Genomic DNA, 12,792 nt, shown 5'->3' with positions numbered 1-12,792 from the left:
GAGATGAAAGAAAAGTGATTTACATCCCAGTTCTGAAAGCTGCAATCTCTGTAACATTGAAGTCTCAACCTCAATTTCATTGTGTTTGTTCACCTATAAATTAGGAATAATAATGTTCATTTTCAAAGAGTTTTTGTAAAATAAATACTTCATGTGATTTGCTTAATACAAAGAAAAGTGTGTAGAATATTGTCAACAGATGTTATTTCTGTTCCGTACTTCCAAAAACCCTGAGGTCGATTCTAGATGCGACAATTAAAACTCAGATCTCCAGAAAGATGAACTTTTACCAGTTTATCATAGTTTCATACATTTTATACATTTGCTATGTTTTACGTTGCCTGTTCTCTACCCAGTTTTTAATTTTGGGGCATATTTGATCTACAAAAAGAAAAATACCTCTAACTAAAAGAGAATAGTAATTGAAAGTACATCATAAGGTTGTTGTCAGGATTAAATGAGTTAATACAAAGAAAACAATAGATTTTGAGTGTAGGAATTGCTGAAAAATCTTATATTATCTTCTACCCCGTCTCTCTTTCTTCTTCTCCTCATTAGCACTATGATTAATATTATAAAGATTTTTTAATATGTATGAGTTTCTAATTTTTAAAATATTTAAGTAGATATTTATATATTATTTCCAATCCCTAATGGTTGTGTTCATTTGATTTCATGGAAGTGACAAATAGAATCAAAATTTTCTAATGACATTCATTTCTATTAGTAAGAATGAAAAGTTCAGAAATCTGCATGTACTCTTACACACTTACCATCAAACTAAAGCCCATGTCTCTTCAAAATCAAACCACTCCCATTCAAAATCATAATCATCAACCCAATTTTATTACTTCATTCAAATACATTTGAATAAAACTTTTGAATGTACAGAAAATTCTGACACGATATTCACATTATCAAATTTATTGAGTTCCATGATTGGGAAATTGTAATAGGGGGATGGACAAAAAGGGGAAAACACATAACTCGAGTAAAGGAAAGGGAGTTTTGAGAAAGTGTGAATAGTAGAAAGCATTTCCAAGCACTTCATTCTTGTAATGCTACTAATGCCTTCAATTACTGGAGAAAAACAAAACCTTTTGGACAGTATCCTTAAAGGCTTGCTTTACTTGCTGGTTCCTCAGGGTATATATAAATGGATTCATCATAGGAGCCACAGAGGTATTCAGAATAGCTACTCCTTTGGTCAATGATGCCTTCTGTTTTGCAGAAGGGTTGGCATACATGAATATGCAGCTTCCATAAGAGATGGAAATGACAATCATGTGAGAGGAACACGTAGAAAATGCCTTTTTTCTCTGACTGGCGGAAGGCAGTTTCAGAATTGTTCTCATGATGAACATGTAGGATAGAATTATTAATGCCAAAGTGAAAAGCAGTATGACTATTGCAGAGTAAAAGCCAATCACTTCTAGGAGCCATGTGTCTGAGCAAGATAACTGCAAGAGGGGAAAATAGTCACAAGCAAAGTGATCGATGACATTGGAGCCACAGTAATCTAACTGGAGAAAAAGAATAACTGGTGGGAAGATATTTAAGAATCCTGCCAGCCAAGCACAAAAGACAAGTAAAATGCAGACTCTTTTGTTCATGATGGTTGCATAATGTAGGGGTTTACAGATGGCTACATAGCGATCATAGGACATGGCAGTGAGAAGATAAAACTCAGTTATACCCATGAAGATGAAGAAAAACAACTGAGCTGTACAATTATTGTATGAAATAGATTTGTCTCTGGTGATAATTGTGCCCAGAAACCTAGGAATACAGACAGTTGTAAAGGATATTTCTAATACAGAGAAGTTCCTGAGGAAGAAATACATAGGGGTCTGTAGATGGGAATCCACCAAGGTGAGAGTGATGATGGTCAGATTTCCAGTGACACTTAATATATATGTGATAATTAAAAAGAGAAAAATCACAGTCTGGAGCTCTGGGTCATCAGATAGCCCTAGAAGAATGAATTCTTTGGGTACTGTGTGATTTTTCATCTCTGAGCATTTTTCCCCACTTTCGAACAGAGACTGTATGTTCCCCTATAGAAAATAAAAGAGTTAAAAGAAGATTGAGGATAGAATATAAAATCTTAAAATGTCCATGATGGTGAATAATCTATGAAAGCCAAAAACACATGTTCCCCTTCAGCAACTCTGTCCAATTTCTACTGGACCTTACATTCAAGTAATAACATGATCTGAAGTTAAAGATTGATCTTTTATTGTTGAGTATACACAATCACAGGCCATGGATTAAAAAAAATGTCTTTTGCTAGCATTTAAGCAGAAGCTATTTCTTCTAATGTTTCTTTAAGATTAAGCTGCTAATCATTCTCTTTCTTATAAAACCATGAAAATATTCTGATTGATCTTTTCTTTTCCTCAGTACTATAAAACTCGTCTGGATTATGGATAATCTAAATATAGAGTTTGAAATCTTACAGGGGTCATTTAGGCTATCTCCACATTTTCTAATTTGAAGCCCACATAGTTGAGGGAACTCTCACAAGGTTAAACAACTTGTCACCATAGTGATCATCTCACAAGTTTATCCATGGGAATGTTTTGTTCCAATTCTCTTGTTAATTACTTTCTTAAAGGTTTGGTTGATGCTACCCTTTTCTTATCTTTTTAAATCCTTTTCCGATAAAAGTCCAGAAGGACAAGAAGGCAGTCTTCTTCTATTACTAAAATAATTATAGGCTAGAAATAGTTTAATTTATACAATGTAGAATTCTTTTTTTTTGGTTTTTTACAGTATTGTCATGGAAAATGAACAAGTAGGTGATCAATATAGCATTTACTGGGAAACAGATAACCTTTCCAATTGGGAATTTTTTTTTTTTTAATTTTTAAATTTTTAATGAAATTCCAGTTACTTAACATATAGTGTAATAATGATTTCAGGAGTAGAATTTAATTATTCATTACTTACATATAACATCCACTGCTCATCCCAGCAAGTGGTCTCCTTAAAGCCCATCCCCCACCCAACATAGTTTATGTAACAAAAATGATTATAATATAGATCTACCTTTAAAATTAAATGTAATAAGTATATTTACACTTGAATTTAACATAAAAAATAAGCAATTAGAAATATTAAACTAGGAAAACATTTTTTTTATTCTAAGAAATGGTAACTCTTAAAAGGGAAAGTATGAAAGATCCAATAGGGAATAAAAAAAATTGTATTTTTATAACAGACCACGATTTCAAGTTAGAAAGAAAGAACAATCCAGGATTGATTTGTGTGTTCCTTCTTTAGCATTTTATTAATAGTCTCTTGGTAGTAAACAATTATTTAATTTGTAATATTGAAAGATTTGTGAATCCACAAACTTATATACAAATAATATTTTTAAAGACATTTGAATAAAATGAAGGTATATATATTGAAGAAGAAAAAATTGACTTACTTCTTGGTCTTCTTGATGATTTAATCTCAGATTTTATCATCTGATTTGCTTAAACATTTGCGTAATTTCAGAGCTGCTAAATTGAATTAGCAAAAGATTTAGTTTCTATTGTGCTCTCAAAACAAGCATATTGATTTTTAAAACAAACAAGTATACTGATTTAGCTTTGTCATGGTTTTAAGGATCATAATTCTCTTTGTTGCTAGATTAGTTATATGTGACTCACAATATCCTTCATTACTGATGCTATGAATTTCTGAAAACATAATACAACTCATTCTGGCTTTTCATCTCTTATCAAGCTCCATGTACTAATTCACTTACTCCTGGGTTGACTAGTAAAGTACTCTTCCATTTGCCTCTTTTCATATAGTACAAAACATGATTTATTAAATCATTTTCTTTCTATTCGTGTAAACATTTAAAATCAATAGTTTGTAATTCTATGATTATGCATCTATAAAACCTAAGTAGTATTTTCCTTAGGTTCAGGGACTGCTATATTTTCCTGCAAATGCTGTTTTGAAGAACAGAAAATAAGGAATGTTCTTCTCTATGCATGCCATACACATGGAACTGGACTTATTTTATGTGCCTTTTTGTTGGCCCAGGGGAATTGATTAAGTAAACTGAGTGCCAAGGAGAAGAATCATTAAAGATAGGGGTGAATCATTTTTATAAATATTGATTAAAAAATATAAAAAGCAAACTTATAGGCAAATGTACAAACAACATTAGAATGAATGTGTGGGAGCTTGACTTGGAATTTCACCCTTCTGATTATACAAGGAAGTCACATTTTTCTTCCAGAAACTTTGGACTTTTCCTCAGTAGAATTGGTGCCCGTAAATCCTTTGAATTCTGGCAACCCCGAGAAGAATTCTTTAGCAGAATGAAATGGTAGAAAACACTGCTGTTGATTTCTAGTGTGAGTTGATTGCCTTCTGAAATGGACAACCAATTAAAGACATGAGAAGGTTTATCCCTGTATTGGGCCTTTGAATTTAGGGAAACCCTTCCCATAGCTCCTGCTAATGTGGCTTTTATTACCTTTTGACTACTTTCTTCCATTATGTTATTTACTTACATTAAATTCTGGTTTATATTTGTGCATATGACATCTTTTTGTTGTGAAAATATTTTTGAACTAGTAAAATAAATATCTGGGAATCCAGCATCGAATATTTTTAACTTGTTTATTTTCACATTTTCTTCAATGAGAGATGCTGTTTTCATTACTAGAAGAATACGATATTTGAATATCATATATGTAATGTACACATATATGTACACATATGTAATATAATTTCACATTTGATGACTTATCTTTATTTTCTTCAGTTAAAAATGTGGGCATAAAACATGCATGCATTAATTCCAGAAATGCAGATAATATGCAGGATTGAAAGATGAGAAAATTTGAAAGTGGGACAAAAGAAAGTAGTGAGAAAGGATGAACAAACAACTAGCTAACACATAGAACAATATATAGATGCTGAGATGTGTTGAATTTATTTATTTTTTAAAATATTTACTTATTTTGAGAGAGAGATCGTGAGCAGGGGAGGGGCAGAGAGAGAGGGAGAGAGAGAGAATCCCAAGCAGGCTCTGCTCTGTCAGCACAGAGCCTAACACAGGGTTCGAGCTCATGAACCATGAGATCATGGCCTGAGCCAAAACCAAGAGTCGGTCGCTTAACCAACTGAGCCACCCACGCACCCTGAGATGCATTGAATTTATAATTGATACATATTAAAACAGTAATTGAAAATATTCATTCAATATATTTCAATAGAGATAGTGAAACTGATTTTCTACTTATGAAAATTCTATTCCTTTGCCTTTATTTTTGTTTCCAAATAGTGATTCTGTTTTGTTCTGAGCTTTTATTGATTACCAGGCGCTGACCATACACTTAAATTATCTCAATTTAATTAATAGCTTAATTAATAGCTGTCTAGCTTTTCTCTGGACCTCCTCATAATTTACTTTTAGTTAAGGCTGATTATACCTGCTACGTATCCAAAAGATACTAGGACATCAGGTTTTTAGTAATGTGTCCATTACCTTCATGTCTTGTGAGGTTGATGAGTGACTATGTTTAAGGCCAATGAAACATTGTTCAGCTACCAGGTTTCACTCTCCTACAGTTACAAATAATGTTTTACTGTAACATGTTCAAAATCATAAAATAAAATTTATTAAATCAAGTGGTTAAGGGATCCAAATAATTTAAGACTTTCTTAGAAGGACCTCTCATAGAGTTCTGAGCCTGGGTGGCTCAGTCAGTTGAGACTTGATTTTGGCTAGGGTCATGATCTCAGGGCCAAGGGATCAAGCCCCACTTTGGGCTATATGCTGAGCACAGAGCCTGCTTGGGATTCTCTCCCTCTGTCCCTCCCCGCCTCTTGCTTTCTCTCTATAAAATACATTTAAAAAAATTATTAAAGACTTTCTCTGAAAGCCTGAACTGACATCATATTACTAAATAATTCCAGTGCATATAACTAATTATTTTCAGTGATATATTAACATCCTTTTTTTAGGTAAGCTATCCTGCCCCTGCAGGATGTGTGATTGATCTCCCATTTACTGAATACTATCAGTTAATTGACCTATTATTCTATAAGTTGAATTTATAATTTCAGAAGTGTATCAATTGACAGATGATGTTGGATTTCATACATTTCTTGGTGTATCCCAAATAGTTATAAGAATTTTTCTATGAGGAAAATAAGGGTTTGCATCATGGGAATTCCTACTATTAGAAAGCTCAGTAGGAAAACCTTAATAAGAAGTGTTATCATTGACTTCATGAAAAGTCAAAGAAATAAATTTGTATGTAGTTTTTAGATGGCCTAATGTAAAATAAAAGAAAATGAACATCAAATGCATTAGAAATATTCAATTATTTCTTTCTCATTGAACGTTGTCTAGTTATGATATACACATTTTATTTGAACATTGTTTTAAAAGCTAACTCAGTGTCATGTACATTATTATATAAATAGCATGTGTTTCTGTTGGACAAAATAGTGCTCTGATTGCTAGGACACTGGAGCCATTCTACATTATTTAAACTTATTTATTCAAAAAATATTTATTGAATACCCACTACATGGCAGACACATGTGCTAAATGAGGAGGAATAGTGACTTCCAGTAAATGTTTAACAGCTGCCTCTCAGTGAGTGGAGGTGAGGAGCCCATCGGTAGAGTTTATCAATTTTTAAGATGTAAAGTCCCGCACCCTGGCAGGTGATGTGGCCTTTCTGAATGCAGAATTGAGGAGACACAAGCACAGTTGGCTGTTGGGAAGTGTAAAGGCAGGTGCCAGCACAGCACTGCTGGAACACATCACTGTGTGTACAAAGTGGACAGAGATCCCTGCTTTCATGGGGTGAGGGAGGGGTGTGAGACAGACAATAAGCAATGGACATGATTGATTAGTACATTATATGGTCTCTTGTAAATTAATCAATGTTTTGTAAAGGAAGAGAAAATTTAAAAACCTTGGAAGTGGGGAGCCACTAAATTTTAAATAGCGTCATTGGGGTGGGCCTTATTGAGGGGACATGTGGATGTCTGGCCTATCCCATGCAGATATCTGGGAGGGGAGTATGTCACGGTTAAGAAACATTTAGTGTAAATGCAGTAAGGCCGTAGGAGGAAAATAATGTTCTTTGCAAAGAAAGATTTATTTGTTTCTTCTTTTCCAGTAGTTTTAAATGTATTTATTATTCTTGTGCTAATGCCCTGGATAGAAATGTCAGTGGAGTGCAGAATAAGAGCAGTGATGGTGGGCTTGTAATAGATTTTTGTTAAATAAGTTTTCTATGAACAAAGTATATATATTATGAACAAAGTATATTGTGAAATAAAGAAGGCATCATTTGCACTTTAATGAATTGTTCCTGTAAACTGTTATATCAAAATAGCCAGTAAAGATAAGAGAAAGTTATAACTCTTAGGCATTGATTATCAAAAAGAGCAGTTTAAGATTAAGCACTGTTGGGGCGCCTGGGTGGCTCAGTCGGTTAAGCGTCCGACTTCAGCTCAGGTCACGATCTTGCGGTCCGTGAGTTCGAGCCCCGCGTCGGGCTCTGTGCCGACAGCTCAGAGCCTGGAGCCTGTTTCAGATTCTGTGTCTCCCTCTCTCTCTGCCCCTCCCCCATTCATGCTCTGTCTCTGTCTCAAAAATAAACGTTAAAAAAGAAATTAAAAAAAAAGATTAAGCACTTGTTTAAATATACCCCTGAACCATATGTAGTCATAAGTGGTATCTAGGAATATTTATTTCTTCAGGTTTTTTTTTTTTTTAAACTGGTATTGTGTATCTGATAATTATGGAATTCCAAAAAAAAAAAAAAGGATTAATTCAAGTTTTCCTAATTATGTTTTAAATTGATAAATTATTTGGCACAGAAAATTTTAAACTGGGTAATGAAAGATGGTTTTTGATTTCTCAAAATATATATAATTACACTTCTCTTTCAGTGGTACTGTATCTTATATAATTACTAATAGTGCTATAATATGGAGAGGATAGTAACTGCAATATTCTAATAAGGCTGTCAAGCTGTATTTACAGTCTTTGTATAGTAAATTTAAAATAATGTTAAACTTGATTGAATATTTTCTGAATTTCTAAAAAGAGTATTTCCTGATGAAATTATAAAACACATCTTTCTCCCCAATGCTCTTGCTCTGTCTTTTTCTGTGTCTTAATTCTCTAAGAATTACTGTGGAAAACCTGGAATTTAAAACTATTTAAAAGAAGGAACTGAGGCCAAGCTCATAGTTACAGAGTGGAAAGACTAGCTCAAAGGTGGGGAAATGAATGAAAGAGGGATGGAATTTGAATAGAAAAAAATATATATATACATATATATATATATACACACACACACACACACACTATATATATATATACATATATATACATATATACGTGTATATATATATATACATATATATATATATATATATTCAAATATCCTCAGTAAACTACTGGCAATAGAAATAAAAGCAATGAAAAATAACTCCAGTGAGGCTATGTGTATTTAATAGATTTTTGAGGGGCCCTATTTTTTTTAACTATTCTTCATTATGCCTTTAATTTATGACAGTACTTTTATTTTTTTCATTTTCTTGAGAAGAATACAATCTTTCTTGCCCTGTCCATGAAGGCTCGCCTGACTTGCTGATTCCTTAGGCTGTAAATAAAGGGGTTCAGCATGGGGGCCACTGAGGTGTTTAGCACAGCAACTCCCTTGCTCAGAGACACTCTGTCTTTTGCTGATGGATTAATATACATGAAAATGCAGCTGCCATAGGAGATGGAGATGACGATCATGTGGGAAGAACAGGTGGAAAAGGCCTTTGTCCTCTGACTAGCAGAAGGAATCCTCAAAATTGTTCTGATGATATATATGTAGGACAGAATTATTAATGCCAAAGTGAACAGTAGAGTAAGCACAGCACAGGAAAAACCCACTATCTCTAGGAATTTTGTGTCTGAACAAGAAAGGTGTAGTAAGGGGAAATAATCACAGGTAAAATGGTCTATAATATTGGACCTACAGTAATCAAGCTGTATGAACAGCATAAGTAATGGGAATATGATTAAGAATGACATTAGCCATGAAGCAAAGACAAGGAGTATGCAGACTCTGTGATTCATGATGGTCATGTAATGGAGAGGTTTGCAGATGGCAATGTAACGGTCATAGGACATGGCGGCCAGAAGGCAAAATTCAGTGACTCCCAAGAGAATGAAAAAAAAAAACTGAGTCATACAATCATTAAAGGAAATGGTTTTATCTCCTGTAATCATAGTGCCCAGGAACTTGGGTATGCTGACAGTTGTGAATGAAACCTCTAATAAGGAGAAGTTTCTGAGGAAGAAATACATGGGGGTCTGGAGGTGGGAATCCAGCAGGGTAAGGGTGATAATGGTCAGGTTGCCAGTGATGCTGAGCATGTAGGTGATGAGCAGAGAGACAAAGATCACCACCTGAAGCTGTGGGTCATCTGACAATCCCAGGAGGATAAACTCTGTTATTTCTGTGTGGTTTCTCATATTTTTCTTCTCTTGTATAATCTAGAGGGAAAAGCACAAATAGAAGGATTAGAGGATTATTCATGGATACTGCTGGAATATGTCTCCGGAAGTAAACATATTATACCACACTGATTTAATTTAGGAGATCTTTAAGACAACTTAATAAAAGTAGGTAACACGTTTTAAAGTACGTTTTTGCCATACGGCAGACTCTGTATTTTACGTAGAATGTTTCTTCTTAAAATCCTTATTTTACAGATTGGAAACTGAATCTAAAACAGTTATTAAAAATCCTCTCTGAGTCATATACCCTAAATGAGAAAACAGGGATTTTAACCCAGCTTTTTCTGAATGTTTGATAACTGGAATAGAAATCCTGCCTGTTGACACAGAAATACTTCTCTCAAGGGTTGCCTTCTTTTTGGGAAACTCCTTGTCCTTTTTCCAACCACAATAAAAGTGTCTCATTTGCTCATTCCTCACACTGAATTTTCTGTATTATCACTTACTTGTAAAATATAGAAAGACAGATGTGTCAGGAAAAAGGTCCTTCAAATGGGGAGGTCTCCAAAATTTGAAAGTCATTGATGTTAAATCTTTAACAATGTGACAAATTTCTGTTTTCATTCTGGCTCACATTCTCCTTTCAACCACCTACTCCTCATCTCAAGCCACAGATAATGAATTCATTGCCATAATGTTAATGTCCTCAGATTCTACAGTGTACAGAATACGGAAAAGGCAGAGCAGAAATTTAGTAGATTGGATTTACGTATTTCATGGGCTAAGGAAGCAAAATTGTATGAGTATCTAAAATAAACATTATCTTCTACAGAACTTTTTTCCTTCAAAATTTCTTCCATCTAAACCTTGTAGTGTATTCTCTCTGTATATATATTCTGCTTTCTATCACGTATAGTATTTTTATATTTTTCTTTCTATGTACATTAGGCTTTACTTGTAGAAGCTTTATTTTGTCAACACCTGGGATAATCAAGGAAATAGCACATGAAATCCCTTTATTTTCTCTTCCCGAATTATAATCATCATCATCATCATCAATGCATTTTAGAGAGAAGCTAAAAGTTCCCTCAATGAATTGAACTAGTCCATTATCATATCCCTTACTCTGGGCATTCTCATTAAATAGTTAGGTTTTCAGTTCTGTGTCCCGAGAGAAGTTTTGCAATAGAATATTTAGTTTAAAGATGTCAGATTGTTGATTTGTAGTATATAATGCGTGATAATACTGTGAATTTTTTGGTTTTTTTTCTCTTACATGCTTGAGCTGTCTTCTCACTCACTTCCCTGTGTAGCCAAAAATATTGCTGTAGATTAGAAGGTAAATTTCAGATAAGATGGATAGTGCTAATGCTATTGGGAAAGTGTGTGAGATTTCACAAGAAATGAGTATTTCTTTTGTTATTTCTCAGGGGCTGGAGAAAACAGGCCGAAGAGCACTTACTTGGGGAAACAGACATTATAATGACATATTTTGTAAACAAACTTATGGCAATTCAAGTGTATAATAGATATTTCAATTAGGTCATTGTTCTTGAGGTGCCTGGGTGGCTCAATTAGGGTCTGGTCTTGATCTCACAGTTCATGAGTTTGAGCACCACAGCAGCTCTGTGCTGTCAGCAGAGCCTGCTTCAGATCTACCCTCTTCTCTCTGCCCCTCACCTGCTCACACACTCTCTCTCAAAAATAAACATTAAAAAAATCTTTAAAAAAATAAAGGTCATTGTTCTTGGTTAACAATCCTCTATAATTAATAGCTGTATAGATCCTTTGATCTCTCAACCATTTCTGTGATGTTTTTGGTGGAGTAATGAAACATTTATCCAAGAATCTAAAACATCATTTTAGGCTTTCCTTCCTGACCACTCGTCCATATTTCTTCTTCCCCGTCACATGTAACTTATGATCACAAATTTAGTATGCTCCCTGCCCCTTTTTGTTTCAATGAATTTTAACCCATCCTGGGTATCTTTGTTGAACTATGTTGGGTGGCTCATGAAAGTGAAAATTAACCTATTTAATGAACAAATACTTGCTGTTGTGCTAAATGAAATAACTGATGCATGTGAATAAAATAATAAGCACCAACTAAATATTTTATTTAAATAAATGACTTTTAGGACACCTCTGCCATTTCATATGAATTTTAAGGATGGCTTTGTTGAGAAGAGAATAGCGTCTTCCTATGTCCAACTTAAAATGCAACAACGTAAAAAGACCTATTAAGGTATAAGAGCTTGCGTTTCCTTGTTTTGTTTTAATAATTAGGAGAGATGGTTAGAGTCTCCCTAAATTCCACAATTTAGTTGGAAACTAACTGTATCATTCTGCATTCTCTATGTGTGCTGAAATCTCTCAAGTTAAAACTCCCAAAAAAGGTATGAATGCGTATATCCTCAAGGCAATTTGTACCCACAACATTACTATGCAGTTTTCCAATTCTCTGTGTCTCTCTCACTTGACGGTCTTTTTCTTGGTAGTAGGTCTGTATGTTAGGCCAGTTTGTCAAAATAGAGAGCAAAATGCTGGTTTAATCTGATATCTTGAGTAATTGGTTTACACCAAGTACTATTTTTTTTCTGGAATGATTCATTCCATTTTTTTTTTTAATTTAAAAAAAAATTTTTTTTCCAACGTTTTTTATTTATTTTTTGGGACAGAGAGAGACAGAGCATGAACGGGGGAGGGGCAGAGAGAGAGGGAGACACAGAATCGGAAACAGGCTCCAGGCTCCAAGCCATCAGCCCAGAGCCTGACGCGGGGCTCGAACCCACGGACCGTGAGATCGTGACCTGGCTGAAGTCGGACGCTTAACCGCCTGCGCCACCCAGGCGCCCCAATTCATTCCATTTTTGACGTATGTTTGGTGACATCTAATATCATGTAAGAACTTCATGGTGACTGAATGCAAACAATCTCATGAGATGAACCAATTTAGATTCTTTTTCGGATTATTATTTTAGTAATGCCTTAGAGTATTCCTAAAGTTTGTTCAGAATGCAGTTTACCTGAGTCCTCTGAAAAAAAGATATGACCTTGCTTTTTTATTCTAATAGAAAGGGGATATTTAAATCCCAAGTCAGATCAGAGCACCAACCAATATGAATAGGAATAATGAAGGAAAACAGTAATCATCTAAAAACTTCTAAATCTGTAGGTTCTCATAGGTAGCTATTCTACTTAAACCCTGATTATCTCAGTCTGTTAACCAGGTAACTATATTTGTAGGTCATTTTCAATTTAAAAAGGGGAAGGACTTCTTATAAAACCTA

The 12,792-nt window shown here is 34.3% G+C and overlaps 2 protein-coding genes across 2 annotated transcripts; both read right to left on the bottom strand.

Annotated features, from left to right (window-relative positions):
• Window positions 1–824: 824 nt before the first annotated feature.
• On the bottom strand, window positions 825–2,012 carry LOC101081313 (olfactory receptor 6C3-like). The gene has a single exon (XM_011284057.3). The coding sequence runs from the start codon at window positions 2,010–2,012 to the stop codon at window positions 1,074–1,076; it is 939 nt and encodes a 312-aa protein (XP_011282359.1). The 3' UTR covers window positions 825–1,073.
• Window positions 2,013–8,578: 6,566 nt separating this feature from the next.
• LOC105260756 (olfactory receptor 6C1-like) lies at window positions 8,579–9,534 on the bottom strand. Its single transcript, XM_011284058.2, has one exon. The coding sequence runs from the start codon at window positions 9,515–9,517 to the stop codon at window positions 8,579–8,581; it is 939 nt and encodes a 312-aa protein (XP_011282360.1). The 5' UTR covers window positions 9,518–9,534.
• Between the last annotated feature and the right edge of the window lie 3,258 nt (window positions 9,535–12,792).

This window comes from Felis catus, chromosome B4 (assembly GCF_018350175.1).
Source record: "Felis catus isolate Fca126 chromosome B4, F.catus_Fca126_mat1.0, whole genome shotgun sequence".
Lineage (NCBI taxonomy): Eukaryota > Metazoa > Chordata > Mammalia > Carnivora > Felidae > Felis > Felis catus.
This window is presented reverse-complemented; position numbering and strand designations above follow the sequence as displayed.